This window comes from Vipera ursinii (assembly GCF_947247035.1).
Source record: "Vipera ursinii genome assembly, chromosome: 3".
Taxonomy (NCBI): Eukaryota; Metazoa; Chordata; class Lepidosauria; order Squamata; family Viperidae; genus Vipera; species Vipera ursinii.
Genome location: NC_139516.1, coordinates 106,945,519 through 106,973,369, shown reverse-complemented (window position 1 = coordinate 106,973,369; position 27,851 = coordinate 106,945,519). Strand labels below are relative to the sequence as shown.

The 27,851-nt window shown below is 39.8% G+C and overlaps 2 protein-coding genes across 2 annotated transcripts in view; both read right to left on the bottom strand.

The window, feature by feature from the left end:
• SHCBP1L (SHC binding and spindle associated 1 like) overlaps positions 1-27,851 on the bottom strand; it is a 54,200-nt gene that overhangs the window by 21,509 nt on the left and 4,840 nt on the right. Inside the window, exons 2-4 of the mRNA XM_083359089.1 lie at positions 5,708-6,209; positions 4,118-4,267; positions 2,976-3,190 (exon numbers count right to left, since the gene is read on the bottom strand). Of these exons, the coding sequence (XP_083215215.1) occupies positions 2,976-3,190; positions 4,118-4,267; positions 5,708-5,971 (629 nt within the window). The 5' untranslated portion in view covers positions 5,972-6,209. The remainder of the gene's footprint in view (positions 1-2,975; positions 3,191-4,117; positions 4,268-5,707; positions 6,210-27,851) is intronic.
• The window catches only part of NCF2 (neutrophil cytosolic factor 2), a 518,710-nt gene continuing 505,366 nt past the window's right edge, over positions 14,508-27,851 (bottom strand). The window contains exon 16 of the transcript XR_014492066.1: positions 14,508-14,574. The gene's annotated coding sequence lies outside the window, so the exon portion shown is untranslated. The remainder of the gene's footprint in view (positions 14,575-27,851) is intronic.

The following is a 27,851-nucleotide window of genomic DNA, read 5'->3' as shown; positions in this document are numbered from 1 at the left end:
ATAATATTCTGTTTAATAAAATGGTAAAATAAGGTCCACAGGAGATTACTGTTAGATGGACACATAGTTGGCAAAATGTCCAAAGCCAGAGAGCTCATCAATAGTTCCACTTCAGCTGGTAGGCAAAAACTGAGTGGATTACTAAAGGGCTCTGTCCTATTCAACTTTTTTATCAACACTTTCAAGAATTTCAGAGAATACTTATAAAGTATACAGATGACATAAAGCTGAAAGGGGCATTAATACTTTAGATCAGAAAGGATTCAGTGTGCTGCAACTGCCAAAAAAGCCAACACAATGCTAGGCTGCATTAACAGAGGGATAGAATCAAGATCACATGAAGTATTAATACCAGTTTACAATGCCTTGGTAAGGCCACACTTGGAATACTGTGTCGTTTTGGTCATCACGATGTAAAAAAGATGTTGAGACTCTAGAAAGAGTACAGAGAAGAGCAACAAAGATGATTAGAGGTCTGGAAGCTAAAACATATAAGGAACAGTTGCTGGAATTGGGTATGTGTAGTTTAACGAAGAGAAGGGTGAGGGGTGGCATGATAGCAGTGTTCCAATATCTCAGGGGCTGCCACAAAGAAGAGGGAGTCAAGCTATTCTCCAAAGCGCCCAAAGGCAGGACAAGAAGCAATGGATGGAAACTAATCAAAGAGAGAAGCACCCTAGATCTTAGGAGAAACTTCCTGACAGTTAGAACAAGTAACCAGTGGAACAACTGCCTCCAGAAGCAGTGAATGCTCCAACACTGGAAGTTTTTAAGAAGAGACTGAACAGCCATTTGTCTGAAATGATAGTTTCCTGCCTGAGCAAGGGGTTGGATTAGATGACCTCCAAGGTCCAACATTGTTGTTGTTAGCTGCGAAGTTGTGTCCGACCCATCACGACCCTATGGACAATGTTCCTCCAGGCCTTTCTGTCCTCTACCATCTTCTGGAGTCCATTTAAGCTCACGCCTACTGCTTCAGTGACTCCATCCAGCCACCTCATTCTCTGTCGTCCCCTTCTTCTATTGCCCTCAATCTTTCCCAGCATTAGGCTCTTCTCCAGTGAGTCCTTCCTTCTCATTAGGTGGCCAAAGTATTTGAGTTTCAACTTCAGGATCTGGCCTTCTAAAGAGCAGTCAGGGTTGATCTCCTCTAGGACTGACTGGTTTGATCGCCTTGCAGTCCAAGGGACTTGCAGGAGTCTTCTCCAGCACCATAGCTCAAAGGCCTCAATTCTTTGGCGCTCAGCCTTTCTTATGGTCCAACTTTCACTGCCATACATTGCAACTGGGAAGACCATAGCCTTGACTATACGCACTTTTGCTGACAGGGTGATGTCTCTGCTTTTTAGTGTGCTGTCTAGATTTATCATGGCTTTCCTCCTGAGGAGCAAGCGTCTTTTAATTTCTTAGCTACAGTCTCCATCTGCAGTGATCTTGGAGCCCAGGAAAATAAAATTTGTCACTACCTCAATTTCTTCCCCATCTATTTGCCAGGAATTGAGAGGGCCGGGTGCCATGATCTTAGTTTTCTTAATGTTTAGTTTCAACCCAACTTTTGCACTCTCCTTCTTCACCCGCAACAAGAGGCTCTTTAGTTCTTCTTCACTTTCTGCCATTAGAGTGGTATATTATTATTATTATTATTATTAATTATTATTATTATTATCATCATCATATCTAAGCAATAGGATTAAATGAACAGGATGGATTTTAATGTAGAGAATGCCATGGATAGAGGAGATCCTTAATGTCAAAGCAATAAAGGGGTAAATATTGCTTAAATCCAACAATGAAGCAGGTATACATAGTATACACCAGGGGTGTCAAACTCAATTTCATTGAGGGCCACATCAGCATTGCAGTTGCCCTCAAGGGGCTGGGTGGGTATGGCCAGGGTGGGCATGGCCTACTGGGTGGGCGTGGCTAGAGTACATATGGCCTACTGGGTGGGCATGGCCAGCTCTACATCGTTCACATCAAGGGTGCCTATGGGGGCCTGGGCAAAAGTGGGACAGATCTGAGGGTCTCTGGCAGAAGGAGGGTCTCTGGGCCAGAGCCAAGGCAGTGGGGGCCGTTCCCTCACTGTTTCCAGGATGGCTTCGCGGGCCACATGAAACCACTTCGCGGGCCACATCTGGCCCCCGGGCCTTGTGTTTGACATGTCTGGTATACACAGACAATATACACACAGAGAGAGAGAGACACCAATTTATATCAGTTTCACAAAGGAATGGGTAAAGCACAATCAGACTTGCACAACTCTTTTACTATAGTCAATCTTAAAAAAAGCAGTCTTAACCTGGTGTGATTTACATCTTGGAGATGATAATAACTGAGAGAAATGTGAAGCTCTGCAGTTGGAAAGCAATACATGTGAAAGGGAGCTGGGTATCCTAGTAAAACCACGTTAAAAATGTAGTTGCTAAACAGGCAAATGTTACCATGGGCTACAATACTAGGATTACAGAATCCAGATCATGGGAAGGAGTTGCTCCACTGTACTCTGCCTTGCTTAGATTTCATTTGGAATACTGAGTATATTTTATTTATTAAATTTATGTACTACAGTTCAAAAAAGAAGTGACAAGTTCTTAGTAGCTATTAATACATACAGAAGCAATATCACCATTTAGCAGAATTAAATCATTAAAAATCTTAAGCCCACTGTATTCAAGTAAAGTATTCTTTTTTATTGCTTATCCATCCATCTCAGTATTGTTGGTAACAAATCTCCATAATTTCAAAGTGATGCTAGGGCACACTTTATGGGCTCTATGGTTACTGAATTCTTCCCCATTTTTAGAAGTTGTGAAATAAATGTTTATAATATCTGAATCTTAATAAAATATTTTAGCTTTATAATCAACATATTAATTATAAATACATATTAACATCAAATTAACATCATCTTAATATTATAAGAAACATATATTAAAAATGTTAAACATTCATAATTAAGTCCGAGAAAAACATACCTCACAATTTCTAAAGCCTTGGCTATATTAAACACTACATTATCCTGTCCCTCAACAGGATATATTTCTAAAAGAGGCACACAATAGTCCATTTCTTCTAATATCTCATCAACTAACTGTTTTGGAATATTTGCAATATTAGAGGAAAAAGGTTCAGCTATAGATACGGAAACATTGAAATTAGCTGAAGGATTGCTGGGCAGTTTACAAGTAACCTAGAATGTAAAACAGAAATAAAACAATTTAAAAATAAAGGTGATGTTAAGACTTCTATATTTCCTAATTCTTTAGTCTTTTATAATATAGAAACCCAGTTCAGGGCAGTCATATATTTGAAATATACAGTAGTTCTTCCACCTCTCCCATGCATAACTGAAGCATAGCACGGATACAGAATTTATTGTGGCCTCTTGTCCTCCTGAGTGAAGACAGTTCATGTCTGTGGTACACAGGATCACTGTGTTACGTTTTCCAGGGGCCACTTTCACAAACAAATCTCATTCACATGTATACAAAAATAGTCAACTCAGCATGTAACTGCAGCATGCATCAATCTTTAGGGTAGGAGGAATGATTTTTCTAAACTGAAGCAAAGGAGCAACCTTTTAAAAGACTGAAGCATAAGGAGATGAGATTATAACTTTTAAATACCTCACATACGGCAATTTGCTATTTTAAAAACCTCTACTATTATCAATAAATTAATTTGGAGATTGCAATATGGGACCCAGAAAAACCTTCATATCCAATCAACAACTTATCAGAGATAGTATTTTTTCTCTGCTGGAAAGAAAAAATATATAATGAAGTACAGCTAGCATAACAGATGTGAAGCCCCAGAGAACATATACAACTTATAGGTGGAAGGTCTTATGCCTGGAAAAGCTCTACCCATTATACTGGCATACAATAACATTTAAACCATTCTATGCATTAATTATTTAAGCCATAAAAACTTTTAAAAAGTGCTATAATCAAAATTCACTATGTCAAATCCAGCCAATATCTATGGATTGGATGATCTCCATTAAAAAAAAAGACCATCATGTCTGGTTGGCAGAAGTTATGCAAGACATTGAGAGTCTTTGTGATGATAGTTTTATTAGAAAGCTTCTAAATAATATTAAAATACATTTAATTACCTCAACAAGCACCCCAATAAAAGGTATGGGAATTTCTTCAGAATTGACAAAAAAAAGTTCAGGGTTGGTTTTCCAAATTCCGAGCCAATTTTCCTTCATCTTCAGTTTTTCTACAAGATACTTACTCACAGCTTCACTGGCATCCTCTGCCTTTTAAATAACAGAAATATATATATATATATATATACATATAATGTTCAAAGTAGCACGTTTATTCAATGTTAGAGCTGTATTTGTTAGTTGCCTCAAACTACAAGATGGGCAGAAAATAAAAATTTTAATAACATCATCGGCATCGACAAATTCACTATTGGTCAGTTGCAAGACAGCTTATAATATAAATAAAAGGACACAAACCCTTCACTATAGTGCTCTTTTCATAATTCTGTCTTTTTATTCTTATGGTTTTCTTATCCCAGAATAGCAATAGCACTTACTTATATACCGCTTCACGGTGCTTTACAGTCTTCTCTAAGCAGTTTACAGAGTCAGCATATGGCCCCCAACAATCTAGGTCTTCATTTTACCGACCACGGAAGGATGGAAGGCTGAGTCAACCTTGAGCCGGTCAGAATCGAACTGAACAGTGAGTTAGCCTGCAGTACTGCATTCCAACCACTGTGCCACTACGGTTCTTGAGGGTGTCAGGGGTGTCAAACTGCTGGCCCACGGGTCGGATGTGTCATGCTGAAACCTGAAACCCCACTGCCAGCAATGAAAAAAAGTCACAATATGTTGTGACATGTCACGTGACGTTGCAAGTTTGACAACCCTGGTGTAAGAGCTTAGAGAAGACAGTTGTAGTAATGAATTCAGACCTGCCCCAATCAGTGCCATGACAGGTGAATGTTTTTATCATCAGCTGCTGATGCACTGAAACCAATATTTTTGCTCATCAATCACTGAGTATGGAAAATCGGGACAGCATCAGTCAGCAGTGTGTCAAAGCAGAAGCACTATCACTAGGATAAGGACTGGCAATAGGAGAAAGTCATTTCATGCTACTCCAGTTTACTGCCACCTGAAGGGTGGGTAATCAGCACTTTAACTTGGTAGTGGAGAAAATCCTGTGGATAAAACATTTTAAACAAGTCCATTTTGTTTAGCATTACTGATTCCATATACAAAATATAGTGATGACAGAGGAGGGGTAGAATTGAAGAGGGAATGCATCTCTTTTTGAGAATCAGATTCAAACATGTCCAAAAGGCTTAGGGATGCTTTGGTACAGAACACTTTTCAACTACCTTATATGGTATCTCTGGTATGTTTTATCTGAAAAAAAAAACAGTTTTATCTATAGTGATCCATATTCTGTTAACCATAACAAACTGCATGTTTCAATATTCAGAGGTTACTCTCTTTCACTCTCTCTCTCACACACACACGTTCAGAAAATGAACATTTTTAAAAAAACATCCCTTCCGGACGTTCCTCTCTGGAAAAACACAGGTAGAAATAGGCAAGCATAATTTATAGATTTCAATGGATCCCTTCGAAGAAGTACAGAAAGCTCCCACTGTCACATGAGGCCGGAGCAGAGGAAAGGGTTCGCCGGGACAGGCCGCGCTTTCACCGCTTCCGACCCACCTTGCAACCCTTCAAGAGGTCGTCACAATACAGGGCCGCTTTCTCCCGGCCGGTCAGCGCTCCCAGGTAAGAGGGGAATTCCCGCGGCAGCGGCTCAGTTTCCTCCTCCCCGTGGTCTTCCTCCCCGCCGAGACGAAAGAGACGGTGGTCCTTCGCCTTTCGAGGTGGGCTCTCCAATGAGACAGAAGACGTGCCGGCAGCTCCTTTTTCTTCTTCTTTGGGCCCACTTTCCTTCTGTAGTTGGTCTGAAGCGCTCGACGCCATCTCTTCTACTGCTCGCGCCTTTTCTGGCGCGCGACCTCCACGAGGACGTCACACCGTTCGCTCGACGGGAACTAATTATTGAAGGACTATCGCGCTTCGAGCCCCGCAACCAATCAGAGGGTCGGAAGGCGCGTGCCCGTGGTTACACAGAGCCGTTAGCTGTTGTCTTCAAACGCTTACGTGCTCCACCGTCTCCCTCCGCACTCTATCGAAGCGTATTCGCTGCCGAATTCCAATTCTAAAAACAAAGAATGTATAAAGAAACAGTTGGTGCTTACATAAACAGAGAAATTGAAAAAATGGAGCAACTGATCAATATTGCTTCAATTTGGAAAACTCAAAGATCCTAACAACTCCTTCCGGGAGCTGACTTACATTTTTTATAACTTAATTTTTTAAACAAGATTAAAGCTAACAGTAACTAAAAAAGATGAGAAAAAAGGAGGAAAGAAAAAGAACAAAGCTAAAAGTGCAGAAAGAAAAGAAAGACAAAAACATAAACTCTCAAATTAATCCGGATCTTTTTTCCAAATCAAACTGTTAATTTTGCCATCTCACAAATTCCATTATTTTCACCATCTATTCTTCCATTATGGGTAATGTCAAATCTTTCCATCATCGCAACAGCCTTGCTGCTGTTACCATATATAACTTAATTTTGTAAACAAGATTAAAGCTAACAGTAACTAAAAAAGATGAGAAAAAGAGGAAAGAAAAAGAGAACAAAGCTAAAAGTGCAGAAAGAAAAGAAAGACAAAAATATAAACTCAAATTAATCCGGATCTTTTTTTCAAATCAAACTCTTAATTTTGCCATCTCACAAATTCCATTATTTTCACCATCTATTCTTCCATTATGGGTAATGTCAAATCTTTCCATCATCGCAATAGCCTTGCTGCTGTTACCATATATGAAAACAATGTTCTATGTGTTTTTTCCTCTCAATCAGTCTCAAAATAAACATCTCTGGATTCAGTATATTTATTTATTTATTTATTTATTTATTTAAATTTTTATACCGCCCTTCTCCCGAAGGACTCAGGGTGGTGAACAGGGCATATCTTAAAACTACAAAAGTACAAAAGTTTAAAAAGGAATTAAATTATTGCCCACAATAAAAACAATAAAAAATATATATAAATATTAAAACCCTAAGTAATTCCCCATCAGGCCAGGCCAGCTTGTTCAAATAAATGGGTCTTTAACCCGCGCCGGAAGGAGCGGAGATCCGGTGCCATCCGGAGCTCAACCGGCAGCTGATTCCACAAAGCCGGAGCGCCCACAGAGAAGGCCCTCCCCCTGGGGGCCACCAGCCGACATTCTCTGACTGGAGGCACCCTGAGGAGGCCCTCTCTGTGGGAACGCACGGGGCGGAGGGGAGTCGACGCCGGCAGCATGTGGTCCCCGAGGTATTCCGGACCCATGCCATGTAAGGACTTAAAAACCATCACTAAGACCTTGAACCTCACCCGGAAGACAACTGGTAACCAATGCAGCTCACGGAGCAAAGGTGTAACATGGGAGTACCGGGAAATTCCCAAGACAACTCTCGCGGCCGCATTCTGTACCAGTTGGAGCCTCCGAGTGGTCTTCAAGGGAAGCCCCATGTAGAGAGCATTGCAATAGTGAAGACGAGAGGTCACGAGCGCATGAGTGACCGTACACAGGGCATCCCGGTCTAGATAGGGCCGCAACTGCCGCACCAGGCGAACCTGTGCGAAAGCCCCCCTGGTCACGGCTACTACATGATCTTCTAAGGTAATGGTTAAAATGTTCTAAATTAATAAATGCATTTTAATCCATTTTAAAAACTTTTTCTACATGTTCACCAAGCATGATAAAAATCCCTTCTTGTTCTTATTTTCAGTCTGAATTCGAAGTATTTTTACATTTTAGACAATTTTTTTCTGGTGACAAATACCAATGAGGCACCATTTTATACAAATTCTCTTTTCCCCCCTCTTTTCCATTTGTATGTTGTAGCCAGATTTTTTTAGCCTATATTATACAGAGAGCCAGTTTGGTGTGGTGGTTAAGGTACCAAGCTAGAAAGCAGGGAATCATGATTTCTAGTTCTACTTTAGCCATGGAAGCTAGTCACTCACTCTCAGCCCAACTTCACCTCAAAGGGTGGTGGTTATGGTAAAAATAGGAGGACGAAGGTTTGTTGGGTATATTCACCATCCTGAGTTATTTGGAAAAATAAAGATGGGATATTAAAAAAAATACACTATTTTAAAAATAACTTATAAACAGAAAAATCAAATAAAGCAGAACACGGCCCTAGACAAAAAATAAAACGTCAGAACCAGGCCTGGGGCCAAATTTTCAGGGCTTTCTAGAACTCCAGGAGAGAGGACACCTTCCTAAAGGGATGCTGTTCCAGAGGATGGGAGCTGCAATAGAAAAGTCACACTTCCTTGGTCCCACAAGATGACAATGTTTAATGAAGAGGACTTATTCTGCCAGAATGTGCTGGGCAGGCAGAAATGATTGAAGACAAGTCATTTATCAGATATCCATATAGTACAGGATCTAACAGGTAATAACTAGCATCTTGAATTGCACTTGGAAACCAACTGTCAACCAATGCCACTCACATAGCAGTGGTGACATATAGGCATACTTAAGGTGGCCATTTTGGACCAGTTGTATCCTCCATGGGGTCTTCAAGGGTAGCACTATATACACTGCATTTCAATAATCCAATCACAAGGTGAGCAGGGCACAAGTAACTGTCTGAAGGTTTAATAAACCTGAAGAGCTTATGTATTGTGTACGTATGAAAAATACAAAATGAGTGTTTACATATAAAAATGTATGGAAAGTCAAGTGACTTTTTAAAAGTAATACCTTTTTAAAAATATTTCTTACCCTTCCATTGTGTATACCATATAAATCACTATGATTATTGAGCAGACTTAAATACAATCGATCAAATGATTTTTTTAAAAATTCTGATGCTGAAAATCATTCCTCAACCCGTGGAAAAAACTGATACATTCAGGTGTAGAGTCCAAGTTACCAGTTCTTAAAGATATTTTATATTGCATTTTTTTCAAGGAATACTGAAATACTTCTTAAAATAGCATTTATATAATTTTATAATATTGTAAAATAAATGAATATGGGAGGAACTAGTCATTAACAGTAAAAAGTTTTTAGGAAATGCTCTATGCAGAGCCTGAATCCTGGCAGGGTAATATTCGATTTTATCTAGTTGTTGGCATTCTATGGTATGTCAGTTCACAAAATCTAGGTTGTGACTTGCAAAATCACCTGATGATGATGAGGAAAGACAAGCAAATTGTCTTCGACATCACACAACTTTATATTTTTTCTTTTTCTTTCATGCATTCTTTCCACAGACCAAAGGGAAATTCTAGGAAAATATTCTGAATAATTCACAGAAAAATAAGCTCATTAAATGAGTATGTATTTCGCTAAATGTGCTTAAGATCATGCTACAGTATTAGAGAAATCAGCCTAGATAGCAGTGCAGTATCACACCAGAGAGCCTACCTATTGGCACTGATATTAGGGCTCCCTGTGTCATCAATACTTCTATTACACATCTTTATGCAAGATTTCTACTCTTGCTCCATGTGAAAATAATTTCAGAATTTGCTTTGACACTACTTTTTATGGATAATTGTTTTGTTTTTCTGATAGTAAAACAAACACAGATTTTTTTAAAAAAATGAAAAATAGAAAAGCAGCCCAAGTTCTTTAGAAAACAAATGAAGGAATAGATTCCAAAGTGTATTTATTTATTCAATTTATATATCTTAAGCAAGTGACTCTGGTGGCAAACAATCATAAAAGAAACAGATTAAGAACGCAATACAAAAATAAAAACATATATGCATAAAGATGTCAACGCTGTAAACATTGGATGTTCCCGCTCTGACAACTGATGAAAATCGCAGCCATTTTCTCTTTTTGCTTTTAACATGCTTTTTCTCCTATTTAGAAATCAGATGCAGAATGGAGAGTTGAGATGAATGCTTGAGCTCAGCTAGCCATAATAATAAACGCTGCTTTGTGAGAACACAAGGACGAATTGATAACATTTTGGTGGGCTGAGGAGCTGGGGAGAAAGCCCGCATTTCAGGCTAATTGGAGAACATGATTTATGACTGCTTGTTGGTGGGAATTACAATTTGTTACTTTGTACCCAGAGGAAGGGAAATTAGTTTTGGGTTCAACTAGTGCCGATACTTTGTTTGCTGAATAAAATGTTCTTTAAGGAAGAATTCTTGCCTTGAAATTCTTTTGATGGGTTTCATCTATCGGAACCATGACATTAACCCAAAAATTGACCACCTTGGGGTTCTGAGTTCCAGTCACCTTCCCTAAGTCAAGGGATAGGCTGACAAAGACTCAGGGAAGATCTCAGCATGGAAGAGGAAAAAACACCTGTAACCAGCACCTCAGTCATGGCTGCTACCTCAGCGGAGGGAACGCAAGCCAGCGCACAGGCAGAGAAAGAAACTTTTGATGCCTTACAGCTGGGGGCAACACCAAAGGCACGACACCTGATCTGGTCATTGGGGTGGACCCTGCCCAGTGGAGACTCCAAGCACCTCGAGGCAACCTGCCAAAGGCAGGTTCTTCGAAAGCGTCCGAGGCCGACTTGCAAGCAGGAGCCTCTCGAGGATCATGCTCCCCGGACCATCGGGGAGCCAAAAGATTGGCGACCACTGAGGATTCTGGAGAATGGAAGTACCTGTCCACAGTCCATAGCCAATCAGTGGTGAAGTTGATGGAGAGGTTCGAGGGCCTGGAGGTGAGCGGGGAGCAACTTTCTCACTTTTCGCATGCCAGTGAACATGATGACCAGCGAGGCTGTCGCCAATCTGTTCCTAAGAGAAGCCCCACCCCCACCAATGGAGCACAGGTGGCTTCCCTGTCTTCAAAGCCACCAGCATTAACCTCCAGCCCTGTGAGGAGGGAGAGTCCCGGCTGCCACTCTAAACATGGCAGACCAAGTCCGCGCTGCTCCTCCAAGACTCCAGAGTGCCGATCACAACACAAAAGCTTCAGCCACTGGAGAAGCCCTATTGGCGTCGGTTTTCGCAATCCGTCGACAGGCACTGCCACCGTGATGACTCCCGCTGGCGGGATTATAATGATAGCCCCGAGGTGGCAGGTCGGATAAAAAGGTGGCCTGAGCAATCCCTAGTGCATCACTTCAAGGAGGGGCTAGATGATCACCTTTTCCAGGCCTGCATCCATCTTTAGACACTTGATCAATTAGTGTCCTTTCTAACTTTCTTCCTTTGACCGTTAAGCGACTAGGGGCTCCTGCCTCTCTTTTCTGATTGTTTCCTAGCCAGCACCTCTTCCTCAGTTCCCCAAAGTAACCACAAATGCAATCACAGTGTTTCACATTCTAAATAGGGGCTGCTTCATCTCCTATAAGTAACAGCTAAGAGAAGGGTAGCATCTTTACTCATTGTCCCTCAAGGTCCCTATCACTTACCATTACATACTACTGTTTGTGTTGCCTTGATAGTCCTCTTATGGACCTTTTGCCACAGATTTTGGCTGTTCCGCATGTCTCTTCTGACACAGGCAGCCTCAAGTGGTGCCTTCTGTTCTTGCTGGAGGTCTTTTTTTCCTGAGGAGGAGCTTCCTTTTCCTTGGGCTGTCTTTTGCGGGGAAATCTAAGAAAAGAGAGACAGGTGCTCTCTATATTCTCCTCTCCATTTGTCAATATGTAGATAAGTGCCACTGAACAATCTGGAAGTTTCACAGAATAGTCCCATGGAAGCAGAAGAACTTGTGGGAAGTCAGTGTGGACTCGGGAGCTTCAAGAGAAGGGGTGCTTGGTGGGTGAGGAACAGTTTACCCTCTGCCCTGTCTCAATGTCCAGCCTTGAATCTGAAATGATGCAGAAGTGGCTCCTGTTTAACCTTCCATTGAGAAGTCCACTCTGAGGGAACTCTAATGTCCCATCCCAAACTTATGCATCTACTCACCACACCACTCAGCTTTTTAGAGTTCCATATCAATAATAAATTTTGCTTTATTTTTCCCAAGGAGACTTGGTACTGACCTCTAGATGGCATGTTGTTGTTTGTGGAGAAGTTTGAACATCAATTCCTTGATCGTTTATGGTCCCAGCCTTCCTTGGTTTTCTCCCCAAACAGGAAAAACAGTTTTAAAATTCCCCAGAACACAGAAGAAGGAATCTAAGGAAGGGAATGGACTAAAGCAGTTTTTCCAGAATCACTTTGATTCAATTGAACCTTTATGGTCCCAGCCTTCCTCAGTTTTCTTCCAAAACAGGAAACACAGTTTAAAAATCCCCTACAATAGAGAAGAAGGAATCTAAGGAAAGAAATGGAGTAAAGCATATTTTCCAGAGTCAATTTGATTCATTTGAACATACTTCAATCTGGTAAAAATATCCCTATGATGAAAAAAAGCCCAAAGGGGAAAATAGTACTTCTGGGTTAAAACTGATGTTTTAGGAATGTCATTTCCTGATCAATTGGAAAAATAATCATCACAATCTTTTAACACCAATAAGGAATGAAAATGTCCAGAGCCCAGCAGCTCTTGTGAAATTCAACTGACATCTTAAAAGGGAAGTTTTCACTCACTGAGGACAGTGTGTAACTGAGAATTAAATCCAGGAGTAGATGGATGAGTTCACAAAAGCCCTGGGCTTTTCAAAGAGATTCCAGGTGTCCTTGCCATTGAGCATTATTAACAATGACCAGCTGGTACAAAATGTTTGCATCCCAGCAAAGCCAGACATCTGATGTCTTTGGATAGTTAGACCCCCTAAAATCACAAAAACAGCCTTTTCCCCATTTTGTTGCCCAGGAGGCATGGCTTTTGAGATATACTGCTTCTTAATGTGGAAATTCCATTAAACTTGCTGCTTGAGCCAGACTGATTGATGCAGTCACAGTCTGACTTTTGGAAGCACGTTGTCAGTGGGTGTCCCTACATCCCTGTCTGTTGGGTCAGCTCGCACCATTATTTCTACTTAGGTGAAGCCACCTTCCTTGTGCCTCTATCACAACATTAAGATACTTCCTTAACATCAGAATTCATTTCTTTCTTTATAACTATTCTGACTAGTTACGCTTCTCAGATCTTTAGGCAAATGATGGTCTAAATTTGCCAATGTGAATTTAAGGCAAAGAATTAAGAGGCAGCTCCAATGGAAGGCAGAAAACCTCATGGGAATGCAGTGCAGGCAGAGGAGCTTCAGTAGGAACTGATTCTCAGTGGATCAGAAAAGATTTGGCCTGTGCTGTATTTCTGGGAAGAGAGAGTTCCTTTTGTATAAATCTCTGTAAAGAGCCATTTCTTCCCTATCTATCCTTTCTCAGTTCCCCCATTCCAGAGCAAAAGGTCTTCCAATCACAATGCTCCATGAGTTGTTTGGGGCCTGATATCAACAATTTTTTTCTCCTTTGCTGCACATAGTGACTGGTATCTTGCAGAAGATGTATTGTTCCTTCTGGACAGCTTTGAATATCAGCTCACAGAGGTCTTCTACAACCACCTTCCACACACACCTTCCCCCCTCCCCCCAAACAAGAAAAAACACTGAGAAAATCCTACTGCAGAGAGGCAGAAGACTGAGGGCGATGAGGCAATCTAAGAAAACATGCCTAATTTATGGCAAGTTAAAGGAAATGTGTGATCCCACATAATTAAAATCGATCAGTAATTAAAAGGAACAACAAAAGGAACTGGGCGTTTTCATGAGCACATCTTCTCTCTGCTCCTCTTTCCTACAAAAAAAAACATTTTCTTCCTTGGAATACCATCCTAATAAATTGACTACAAAAAGAGGGAAGGTCTCTATTGTCCAAAACAGCCCTTCTGAAAAACAACTTACATCTTGGAAGACATCTTTACTCTGATAACTGATAGTAACTGACAGTTTAGCCTGTCAGTTGGATGGATGATGTCATAAAGTCATTAGAATTCCCAAGGACATGAGAGGCCTCCTTGGGGATCCTGTTAAAGGTCATCTGCTCCATCTTTTCTATATATGCCATTGCCAGGAAAATATATCTAGGAAGCTATCAGACAAATCACGAAAGCTGCATATTTCTCATCTTTTTAGCTCCACTAAGGTAGCTGACTGGGCAAGACTCACTGATGCAGCTCTTGGTCAACTTCTAGTCCAATTTGCCTTGTGTTGTCATAGTGTTGATTTTTTTCCCCCTGCCATTCCTCCCTCCAAGCTGCTTAGGTGCAGACACCATTTTCTGCATCCTAAAGTATTGTTGGACTGCAAGGCGATCAAACCGGTCAGTCCTAGAGGAGATCAACCCTGACTACTCTTTAGAAGGCCAGATCCTGAAGCTAAAACTCAAATACTTTGGCCACCTTAATGAGAAGGAAGGACTCACTGGAGAAGAGCCTAATGCTGGGAAAGATTGAGGGCAATAGAAGAAGGGGACGACAGAGAATGAGGTGGCTGGATGGAGTCACTGAAGCAGTAGGCGTGAGCTTAAATGGTAGAAAATGGTAGAGGACAGGAAGGCCTGGAGGAACATTGTCCATAGGGTCGCGATGGGTCGGACACGACTTCGCAACTAACAACAACAAAGTATTGTTAGATGGTGCTGAGTTTAAGGACAGAGAGAAAGAGAGAGTAAAGAAGTTATCTACCTGGGATTTTAGCTTCAGACATTTCATATATAGAAATCCAGGCCAGAAAAAATTCTGTCAAAATAAAATGCTCTATAGCTTAAAGGTGCTGAACCCCAAGTCACACAACCCTCTTTTAACCAAGTTCCAAGTCTTATGAGATCTGGCTATTAAGGGAGCCAAAGCATCAGAGTTTTCCTTTGGGAAGAAGTTGCTGCCCTGGACCGGTTTGGTCAGCCTTTTTCCATTCCAGCTAGATAAATGTTGTGCCTCCAAACAGATGCCCCAAGTCTCCGCTTTTAATTTCTTGGCTATAGATTAAGTATGTGACACTTTTCAGTGACATCTGTACATGGCCAGAAAGATACTAAGCTTAATCATATCAAAATTGCATGATTTTCTGCTTTTTTCCAACAGTGATGTACTGATTTTCAACAGAAAGCATACTAGCAGAAAACATTGGAAGTTTTGATCCTCCTCTTCTCCTTAATTTGGAGAGGATCTGCTTTTGTCTCTGAAGTCCTAGAAAGAGCAGCAGTTGGCATGAGATCTATTCAAGGCCATGAGGCTGCCTCTTAGAACCACACTAGTGAATCATACAGTCCATACAGCGAGTTTATAGTTACTTTTGAACCTTACTGTCACCAATGTCTGATACTTGGAGATATGCTATTTCTGTTCAAAGGAAGTTGAGCTAGGCTTGCATTCCCTCTTCCTTTCAAGATCCCAAGGCAGCTGTCCTATGCATCTCTATCATCAGGACGGCAAGATAGGTGCCTGGTTAGTTCCTGAAGTACTGGTAGATACCCCTTTCCACATGTTCAGTAATGTATTTTATTTTTTCTTCTTTGGGAGATGTGAAGTGTCAAGTCCCAAAGGTGTATTGCCCTTTTTGAAGAACTTTGTGCACTGCCTCTTGGATATTTTTTAGTCACAGATGTTCAACAGCCACCTGCTCCACCGTTTTTTGCATCTTAGCATCCTAGCACTGCCAGGAAAATGCCTTTGGGAAGATATAAAACAAATTTTTGCCTAAAAGGCCTAGCTCTGCCAATGTAGACTGCCTCTTAGTTATTAATATTTATTATTTAGCATAAAATGAGAACATGACAAAAGAGAAGTAAACAGAGAAGTAAATCCAAATAATTATATACAAAACGTCTATGGGGGTACAGCAGTGACCTCTTAACTGGATGTCCAATTCAGCTATCCAGCTAATGATTGTCTCTGGCATTGCTTCATGCAGTTCTTCTAGGGAACCAGAAAATGCACATCATGGGCAATCTTGCACAATATGTTTAATAGTTTGCATATCAGCACCACTGCTAGTGTTTGAAAAACAAACAAGTTTATCTTTACAGTATACCTGAAATGGAAACTGACTATTTTAATAGTATGGTTATTTAATTTTTTGGGTAGTGCCTTCATCAAAGTTTAAAATAAAAATAAACTTCCTCTGTAATGTTATCAAATGGAAAAATAATAAAGTACCTCTCTTATCTTTAACAAGGTTGCATTTTTCAATATAAGAGAAATGTTCGCAAACTGGAAGCATTTTTAGACTATTCACACAAATGACCAATATCAGTACAATCATATAGGTAGGTTTAAAGCTAGACTATATAAACTTTATGCTACTAATTTTTCCAATATCACAGAAACGCAAGCTTATAGTGATCTTACTCAGCAGTCATATCCTCATTAAATCTGGAGTATTAGTAGTGGAGAGATGGAAATGGAGGATCATATTTTTGGAAGCTAGTTTCAGTTATTTTTTAATACCGTGGAGGATAGAGAGCTCCCTCCTTCTCCATCTTTCACCATTGTCTATCAAAAAATTCCAATAGTAGAATGCTTGCTAAATGGGCAAACATCACATTAACTGATAAAATTATTTTTAAAATTTGGGACAACCAGGGGTGGTGATGGTGGTGGTTATGGGCGATAGTTTAGAAAACCTCCCTCAATAGTTTAATAGTTATTAAAACAGAAACCTCTCATTATAACAGAACTAAACTGGCAATGATATAGTTGACTCGAAACATCTTTGTGAGGTCAGTTTGCTCTCAAGAGAAATTATGGCTGTAGAGCAGCATATGTACATACAATACATACCCTTCATGCTATACCCGCTTAGGGTAAGCAACATTTTATGCAAAATTAAGTAAGAAGAACTGGTATGCTGTTAAAAATTTTATTGTGAAATTCATGGACCCTATATGCATTTAGTAGCATATAAGCAATGTGTCAATGCTGCAAACATTGGATGTTTTTGCTCTGACAATATAAGAGGCAGCCTTTTCCTTTAAACTGTTTTGCTTTGAATCAATGAAGCTGGGGTGGGGGAGAATACTAATCTGGTTGTTTTTAATAAGATAAGGAATGGCACGCTACAGAAACGAAGTGAAACTTTGCATGTTAAACTAATTGGAAAATGTGATTTATGACACGTAATTAAGGGAGGGAATTGTGTATGATACGATGTGTTCAGGGGAGGAGAATTCAGATTCTGACATCCATCCATGAGTGCCGATGCTTCGTTCTCATTATTATAGACTTTTTAGAAAAACAATGCCTGAATGTTCTTTGATCTGTCTCATTAATCGGAACCATGACACAATGACCTGAAAAGAAAACAAACAAAGCAAGGAAGGAAATGAAGTAATAAAGAAATATGAATATGCCAAGACTGATTGTTAAAGAATTTGGGTGGGGGTGATCTAAGCTACAGTATATGCCCTTGTCATCTATACCAACATGTGGTTGGACTCCATGACCCAATAAAGAGAATTGACTGATTGAAATCCTACTACAGTATATCACTAATAAAGTTGCTAAGTTTCTATCTGCAGCTTGTCCACAAGAGGGTATAAGATGTCCAGATCTTGGAGTGGTTATGTTATTAGATTGTTATTTTCCCTTCTATTTTATGGCATTTCTATTTTAGTCTATTTCTATTTTATCTTATGTTTTATACAGCTCTCTGTTGCTGTTACCAAGCTGTTTTGGGGTTGTTTTTTTGTTTTCTTCCCATGGTCAGTCAAAATTCATCATGAGTCTATTTCAGTTTGTTCTTCAGATATATTCTATAACATGATTGATGAGCAAGCTTGAACCAGCTGAAACTAAGCCAGGAATTGAAGGCTTGTCATGAAGTGAAAATTACACACCAGTCAGTAAAATCTATCTAGCTAACCAAAAAGCATAAAACCTATTTGCAGAATAAATTTGGTGCTACAACTTTTTTTTTATAAAAGCGGGATTCTAATCTAATTGTTAACAACTGTCTAACTTAGCATATGCGTTATTCTTGTCAACTGTCAAGAATATGCAGAATCACCATGTGTGTGATTATCAAACAGAGCCAATCATCTTTCAATTCAAAATGGGCAAATGGTGTTGTTTGGCATATGCTGATATTTACAGAAGAATGAGAGGAATGCCTCTGTGGTAGGGCTGCTATTAATGCTCTTCTGGGAGGATTAAACTGTTATGCATCAGTATTACATGGAAATCTCCTGGAACAGGACCACCAGTTCATGCTGTCTCAGAAAAAAGCAGATACAGCAGTGAAAATCCTCTAGGTTTGAAATATTCAAAGGATGTATCCCTGAACTATTCTAAACGTTCTAAACCTTTGGGGGGTGCGTGCTGTCTTATCAAAAATCCTAAAGGAAGTAATAGCAAACTACTTCTACAGCATTTCCAAGAAAAACTAAATGGATCCAGTCACAAAAGGATGAAGGGAAAGGTAAAGTGTTTCCACACTTTTATGATGCTTGAATCACACCATTGGTATTTCCATTCTAGTCAATTTTGCCTCGAGATATTCATTATCTTTATCTACCATGTAGGACTTGAATTCTCTAAATAGAGATTCATTTCCCATTTCATCACTATTTTTGAAAATACATCATAATCACATACCTTAGTGTGGCTCTGAATAGTAATAACTATGCGACAACAGTATTTTCTATCATTCTGGGATTTTGTGTATGTATTATAATCTCATGACTTTCAATTCTAACATATCACAATCCATGCCTTTTCCTGTCAACATGGCTCAGATTGGGTATTATGTCACACCATAAACCACAGGCTAAACGGGATGCCCAGCATCCCTGTTTATAGCTCTTCCAGTATTCCAACAGCAGTGTTTGCAAGTTGAAACTGGCAAAATAAAGGTGGATGAGCCTCCTAGAAGGTAAAATGCTCCCAGTTCACCCTTAAACCCTTCTAATTCTGGGTAAGATCTAGATTCCCAGCCAATGAAGGCCACCCATCCGTTATAAATTACAGTGGCCAGGATCTCACACTCAAAGACACAATGGCATGTTTGGGGCTTATCACTAGGCTCAGAATTTAAATCCCCTGCCTATTAGATAAGGATCAGTATGAGAAAAGGTTTTACTGTTTATTTAAGAGGAAATGTTTTTTTATCTTGTTTCTGTATGCTGGTTTGCATTCTATCCAACCTCTACTTTATTTAGACCCAGTATTTTACTTCAATGATCATAATTTCTCTCTCTCAAATCTGACTTATAGTATGGATTCATCTGCAACTGTGAGGGATTCACATTAAATCAGAGCAGCTCAAACATTGATTAGAGTCTTCTTCAGGGTAGATTCAGGTCTGCCTTTGGCCGCCCCTCATTATAAGTGTGGTTTCTTCAGTAGTTCATGATGTGTTGTTCATAAAAGTCAGTGGAGTGTTGGTAAGAACTAGGGATTTATTTTGTGTCTCATTTACCTGTTAGTCTACCTACTCTTTGTCTATAATATCACCAATAATATCACCAATCATTTCTTCCTTTTCCCCCCAGGTACATATGCCTGGAACACATGCTGTTTTTCCTCTTGGTAGGATGTTGTTAATTATCGGTAGGTTTAGGTTTTCCCTTTCTCTACAACGTATTTTCTTAAAAGTTTTTTCTGTTATAGTTTAAAGCCTGCTTCATTAATCATTGCTCCAGAGGGATCTTTGTTCTCAGATAGATTCACATGAACACAGTGGAGTTCACATTCACACACACCTCCCCAAATCTAGGAAAAGAACCAGCAACAAGAAAGGTAAGGACAAAGACTAACAGTGAGTAAACAACAGTTTGATATCAAACATGTTGAAACTGGAGTTGACAGAGTCCTGGAATGTCACTAGGGTCTTATTTACTCACGAGAAGATTCTTTTGGAGAATGTTCTTTCTCAGAAAGGCAAAGAATCATCAGAAACACACTTCACATTCAAGCATGGAGCCTCCAGAAAAACAGCACAGCATAGAAACTAAGTCTGTGGGGAATCAATTGGCAAGCTCAGTAAATCTGACTGAATGACTAGTAGCTGGAAAGGTAAGGTGAAATGACAGTGAATACAGTAGCAATTATTCAGTCATTTGGCACAGAAAGGTTCTGCAAGAAAACCCTATTTAGTAGTAGGCCACTAATTCTAAGCTTTCTGTTTCACAGACAGGCATTGCCCTGGGAGACACAAAGTCCAATGTAAATCCAAGATGTTGATTAATCCACAGGCAATAGAAACAGAGTCCAAATGGAGACAAAAGTCAAGTATTGTGATCATGACAAAGTGAGCCAAAGCCAACATCAATTGAACTTTTAGTTTAAAGTTGGAATTCCAAGTAACCCATCCAGGGCTCAGGGAGATACTCTTCTCATGACAAATCTCAGTTTCTCCATAAGTTCCCAATCAGTACAATCTTTCTTGCTCAAAAACATTGGTCTTTACCTGTTGTTCTCTTTTCTCTAAACTTCCCTTTGAGGATCCAGTGGGAAGCCATGTCTTCTGTGTCAAAGTCAGTTGTGTTTGGATAAGTTATGGAACCTCCTATTATACCTTGGTCAGAAAAAGAAGCTGCCTCTATTTGGTTATACTTTTTTGCAAAGTTGCCTAAGAGCCTCCAGTTCTTCATTCATCAAACAGTAATGGATTCCTGGCAAATTCATCTATTGTCCTACAAAGCTTCAGGTTATTCTATGAGTGGGAATCCTCTGGAACAACAGAACCCTGGGGGTAAGAAGCACAGGGTTGCACTTTTCCTTTTCCTCCTCTCACTGTAAGTCTTCCAAGATTAAATCATCTGCATGCAACTGGAAAAGAGAAAAAAATCATGATTTATTCTAATTTTTCTCTGCCTTGGCTCTTCAGGTGGAAAAGTGCAATTTCAAGTCTGGCTGCTATGTTTGATTTGAAATCTAATTAGTCTTAGGATTCTATTTGAAAACCTTTTCAATCAATCAATATCAATTCCATTCCCAAATGAGAGGATTTTCAGAAGGTTACAGAGAGAAAGAGAAAAAAAAGTTTCTGGATACTTCTGAGGGAATCTATTTTTCTAGAGTAAACCTGTTCCTTCTGGTCCCAGCAGTTTTTCTTAGAAGATAGGGGAATGATGTACTTCCCCATGCGCTTTGTGGCTTTCCCCAAGGATTACTTACAAGGAGTTTTCCAAGTGATAAATCTTCAGGGAACTGAAGTTGTATTTGCAAATGGCTTTCCTTTTTGCAATATAGGGGCATAAATTCAGGTCTGTAGAGGGGGAGATGGCATTTAGACACTCTGGCCAGGTGGAAGCAATTTTCAATTTTAAGGTGGCCCCACAGGGTGCATAAGAAGATGGAAAGTACCGTAGTTTGAATGGCACTGCTGGACTTTTGAGTTCCTCCTCATGATTGCCATTCATTGAAGAAGAACAAAAACATGGCTCCTCTTCTTCCATAACTCTATCCAGGGCTCCAAGCCATATCATCATATGGGAATAGTCATGGCAAATGCTTTCAAAATTGTAGCATGCTCTAACAGGCTATCACTGCAGGTGGTGACTTGGATCTACTGCTCCCAGACTATCCAGAAAGTTATGGAAGGAAGTAGCAGCTCAGACTTCTTGCATCATTTTTTGGCAGTGTTTATCTGCCATCCCATAACAGCCCTATTCCTAGCTATCAAGTAGTACTATCTTCACAGTAATAGGTCTTGTTTTCAATTTAGCAGAGATAATGTGTTTCTCTTGATACCAATCATTCCTATGTCGCTTCTCTTTGTAGACTGCATCAGTCCATATTCTTTTACAGCTATATTTTAATTAGCCAAAGTCTAATAATGAGACTCTTTATTATTATTATTTTAAATTCCATTTATATCTCGCCCTTCTCCGAAGACTCAGGGCGGCTTACAAGCTTAGCAGTAGCCTTCATTCTATGTATATGCCTGCTTATTAGGGCTTTCACACACACCCCAGCGGCATTATTACAAAGTCAGCTTATTGCCCCCAACAATCTGGGTCCTCATTTACCTACCTCGGAAGGATGGAAGGCTGAGTCAACCTTGAGCCTGGTGGGATGCGAACCTGCACTAATTGCAGGCAGCTGGTGTTACTTAAGGAGGCATTAGCCCACTGTTCCACCAAGGCTCTTTGTTCATTTTATAAGACTTAGCAGTGCAGGTAGGTGGGAATCATGACTTCGTTTGGATTGGGAGCAGTTTTGCTTCCATACTACACTTCTGAGCCATACTACAGCCCTGGTTGTTGAGTAACAACAGAATCCTTTGCAGATTTTATCAGAAGTAAAAAGGTTGTGATTGCACAAGGTCCATTTGTGACATTAACTTGATGAGACTTACCTCATAGATGAGATGGCGGAAGTGAGAACACCTATTTGCAGTGGGAGACAGTTAAGAGGGATCTCAACCCTGAGACATTAGTGGCAGCTCATCTGGGGAGAAAAATACACAGTTGGTTTACTGAGTATGTATGTTATAATTGCAGCTAACATAGTGACCTATTTCCCCCTTTCACTGGTATTTTGAAAATGCATCAGAATCATAGGCCATTTAATAGTCCCTTACAATGGTGGCCCTGAATAGTAATCAATATACAATGGCATTTTCTAAAATTCTGGGATACAGTACAGGATAAATCACAAAAATCCAAATCCCCTAGATAAATGAATGCTCTTTTATAAAGTGTAAGACAGCCAAAATGAAGCACATTTTTATGTTAATAGAACATTTTAACAACAGTAATTTTTTGGCTATAGCACATCTTCTCTTCTGCTTGTTTTAGATTTTATATTGTAGATTGCTGTATTACAAACAGAAAAGCTATCCAGAAATGTGCACCTGCGCTCTAGGATTCTTTTGAAAGCTAAAATTAAGAATGGCTCTTTTTATTAAGAAGATCCATTATTAAGCACAGATTCTCAACATTAATGGCCCAAAATGTATTGAACATCATCTGTAGCCTGAGGCCTTGGGAATGTCCAATATTATAAGTTCTGCTTGCTTACATGCGTTTATTATCCAAGCACTTACACCCTTCTTTTGTCACGTGGGCTCAGTTCCAGATGAAGGATGGAAAGCCCAAGTCTAATAAGAGGTTTAGCATTATTCTGGTCCTGTGTTGCCTTGTGGAACAACATTTTGGATGATATGGGAGAACACTGGAACATTGTTACTGATCATATCTGGAATATGTTTACCAAGATATTGATTTTAGTTTTCAGTTTCCTGGCTGTGGAGCATAATTTATCACATAATTTGCTCAATGATTCATCTTAAAAGTAGCATTGCTAAAGATAAATACAGAATATTGCCACTGTTTGGCTTCCCCTGATGGATACAAGCATGTGGTAAAATTTGGATCATCACTTCAAATTATCATTTCCAGTTTTTTATGGTTACAGATGAAGATATAAACATGCATTAGGTTTCTTGCAGTGATCCAGTTGCTTGGCTTACATGTACTTCAAATCAGAAAACTGGTATGAATTTAATTTTCTGACAAGTTACGCATCTACATCTGAATGAGTTGAGCTAATTTCTGTACATGGCTGTTCTTCTGAAAGGAAAAATCACTGCAAGATTCCCCTCCTGCTTCTTCCTATGCCTAATCTTCAAAACACAAGATCCATGTTCCAAATCACCCCAAATGACAAGACACAGAAATGGAGGAAAAACATATAAGGAACTTTGGAGAACCTCCTTCCCACATCACTCTTTTCTCCTCCCATTTCCTTCTTCTGTGCCTCTTATATAAAAATGATTACCTGCACCTGTTTGTGCCATAATTGGCCGGGGAAGCTGAGGATGAACTCAGACTAGCTGAAATAAGTACACTCTACCCTTAAATATATCTAAATATATCCTTTGGCATCTAGTCATGCTGGCCACATGACCACGGAGACGTCCTCGGACAAGCGCTGGCTCTTCGGCTTTGAAACGGAGATGAGCACTGGCCCCTAGAGTCAGAAACGACTAGCACGCATGTGCGGGGGAACCTTTACCTTTACCTTTTATCCTTAAATAAGATCTGGAGTTCCAGTATACATTCAGGATTATTGCCAAAAGGACAACTAGATGCAAATCACCTGTTAAACCTATTTATTGGGTGTTGTCAGGTAGGCTCTCCTTGCTTTTTTTTTTAGGACTGTCCTCAGCTTTATAGAATGTACAGGATAAATGAAAGTTAGACACTCCAGGAAGCCTAACTGTTGCTTTGCCCAATCCAACTATGTATTGTCATCTCTGATGTCATTGGCTTAGACAGCAAATTAGAATAGCATTTAGTGATTAAACCCACCTTTCTATGTTCCCTATAGTGAATTGTGATTAATTAGTTTTTATTATGTTCACTGTTGTAGAAAAAGATTGCATTGCAGATGAAATTTGTGAGTAAACCAAACAGTAATTCTATCTATGTAATTCAGAAGATTTTAAAAACAGACTTACATTGGAAACCAAAAATTTTTCTTCTAGGATTATTAGATAAAGAAATAAAAAAACAGAATTTAGTAATTCTATCAATGCAGGTTTCTCAGCACAAGATCAATTTATCAAAACTTTTGGGGGCACTGTTGTGCTACATAAAAACCCAGGGCTTCTACAAGGTACCACTCTTTTCTTGCTGAACAGGTGACTGATATTAGTATCATTTACCTCTCTTGAGCTGGTCAAAATGTAAATAATGAATTATGTATGTATGTATCACAGGTAAAATAATTTGCTTAACTGTGCTTTATTGAATAAACCATAACTGGCTAGATTCACATTTCAAACTAAGCCAAAACAAAGAAACCATGTAATGGCTTAGCATGCTGGATAATTACAGTTATTGCTATTCATAGATAGTGGCTGGGTTCACATGTCACTAATCCTGGTTTAACATATTTTGAACAAACTTATTTTACACATATGGTAAAATCTTGGTTCATACTGTGCTCTCAGCCAATACTGAACAATATCATAATAAGGTATTATGTGCAATATCTTAGACTCCACTATACTGGCCTTCTAGAAAGCACTGAAGATTGAACTCTTCTGAAATTATATCATCTTCTTTTACTGAGAATTATGAAATGAAGACCATTGTAGTATAATTATTATACAATGTTGTTAATGATTGTTATGATGAATTATGAAATAAACAGTGTTGTATAATTATCATGAAATGATTCTTAATGTAATCTACTATTTGAATGTTATTGGCTTTGTTATTCTGTTTCCCATGGACATTTTAGTGTTTATGGTTCATCATGGCTGTTTTATTGTTTTATTCTTACTGTGTGTCAGAACCCATTCCTATTTCATTTCATTTCTATCTATCCCCTCTGACCCAAAACCAAACATCACCTTTCCCTCTGCTCTGCCATACTCCCAAGGGGGAGGTGGGATGTGCCCATGGGTTTATTGCCTCTGCTTCCTCTATCCACTACAATGTAACCTTTTGCTTTTGTTTATTGCCTCTGTGTCCTCTATCTGCTACAATGTAACAGTTTGCTTCCTGCAAAGTTCTCTCTGAACTTTATCTACCTAAACTGTCACGATGGACCTAACACCTGGTGATTGGCTGTCCCATACCAGCTGGGCGGACTATGGGGTGGGGTCTTGCATGAGGATACTTTAATCTATCGCTTTGTGTGGGAAATCTCAGATCCTGTCTATTATGCCTGCTATCAACTACTCTTAATAAAAGTTCCTTTTGGAAGAAACTGTTTCCAAGAGTTCTGCTTTCTTAAGATGTGGGATTGAAGTGGGTCCTGACACTACGTATATTTTATTAGTTAAAAAGTAAAAGGTAAGGTAAAGGTTCCCCCGCACATGCGTGCTAGTCATTTCCGACTCTAGGGGGCGGTGCTCATCTCCGTTTCAAAGCCAAAGAGCCAGCGCTTGTCCGAGGACGTCTCCGTGGTCATGTGGCCGGCATGACTAGACGCCAAAGGCGCACGGAATGCTGTTACCTTCCCACCGTAGTGGTCCCTATTTTTCTACTTGCATTTTTACGTGCTTTCGAACTGCTAGGTTGGCAGAAGCTGGGACGAGTAACAGGCGCTCACTCTGTTACGCGGCCCTCGGGATTCGACCCGCCAAACTGCCGACCTTCCGATCGACAAGCTCAGCGTCCTAACCCACTGAGCCACCGCATTATTGTAAGTAATAAATTTGTCATACTATGTTGTACCATGAATGTTTTAATTCCTGTCTTCTAATTCTTACATCTTCTGCCATGAGACTAAAAGAAGGTGATGTCATAGACATTTAATTATTAATTATTTTTCTTATTTGAAGAAGATACAATGTTCTGCAGTTTATTTGTGGACATGGAATTGGCTTTGCAGTCCCAGTCTCGAAATGCAAAGTCTAGCATAATGGGGGCACTGGAAATCCATTGTTGTAATAACTGTGGGTGTTATTCTGTGATGCCCCTGATGTTTTCTATCTGTTTTCAAAGTCATTGGAGGCTTCATATCACCAGCATGTTCTGTCAGCAGCAGCTTCTACTTCTCTTGGCTGGATGTCACAGTGACATAGGGTTTCTTTCACAGACTTTGTAGTGCTTGCATGGTCATCTCCAGTGCACTATAGATCAAGTGACAAGGCACACAGCAGTTCTGTGCATTCTGATTATAGGTCCCATCCATGTTAGCTGGGCTTTGATCATCAAGGATTGGTGGACTCCAGACCATCCAAGACCTCCAGATTGGAGACACAGTCTTGCCAATAAAGGCTAAGGATGGAGCAGAGAGTGTGCATGTGAAATTTCTTCTGTTGTTTGATGTACTTTTGGTTCAGAGGCCAAGACTCACATCCATATAGTGAATGTGAATGGATAACCGTGGCTCTGTAGACTTTCAGCTTTGTGGAGATATGGATGTTGTGTTCACTGAGCACTCTAGTATGCAGCTGTCTTAGTGTCTAGCTGGCCTTGCTGATCCTGGAGTCAATGTCTTTGTCCAAAAACACATTGCTCAAGAAGAAGATGCTTAACAAGTATTTGAAGCTTTTACATTTGTCAGCTGGGTGTTATCAACTGTGATTTTTGGTTCTATGGGGTTGATATTTGGAAGAGGCTATGTCAACACTGCAAACGAATTTGTTTGAAGCCATTTCCGCTTAGTTTTCGGTTGCCACAGAATTGGGAGGAGGGATGTGTACTTTTAAGATTAGACAAAACAATAAATTGTCCTGTGGGAACCAAGGTCATTGCTGCCTGAGTTTTGGCAGGCTGGAGCTTCTGTTAGAGAGCCTGCCAAAGTAGTTTATTGGGGAATGTGATTAATGACATATTACTGGGGTGGGAATTTCAACTTTGTAACATTGTAACCTTTGGGAGGGAACTTGAGTCTTGGTTTCACTTTTGATTGTGCTGATACTTTGTAGCCAATAGACATGTTCTTTAAGGAAACCTCTTGTCTTGCAGTTCTGTTTTTACTGGTCTCGTCTATCGGAACCATGACAGGCTGGTAAAGTACTTTTTTTTTTCTTCCCAGGCTGGTAAAATACTTTAGTCTTGTTCAGCCTAATAGTCAAGCTGAAGAACATAGCAGCATCTGCAAATTTGTTCAGCATCAATTGTAGATCACTTTCTTTGTGCACCAGGCGTGCACAGTCATCAGGCTTCTTGTATAAAAGCATTTCACCCAGGTACTCAAGTAGCAAAGATCAAAAAGAGAGTCATCAAAAAGTTATTCAGTTGGTGCCTGATATACACTCCTCCTTCAGACACTGGACAGCTTGTGACAACATGCAAGTGAAAAACAGATTGAGTAGGAAATCATTTTTTACATTTCTGGAAAGGGCAAATGCAGTTGATATATCGCCATTGTAAAGAACTTGTCCTGTCATTCCATTGTGGAATAGCTAAATCAACTTCATGAATTTCCTTGAACATCTATAATGTCTCAGGATGATCAAGAGAGCCTCTCTGTTTACAGTGTCAAATGGCTTTGTCAGGTCAATGAAGAG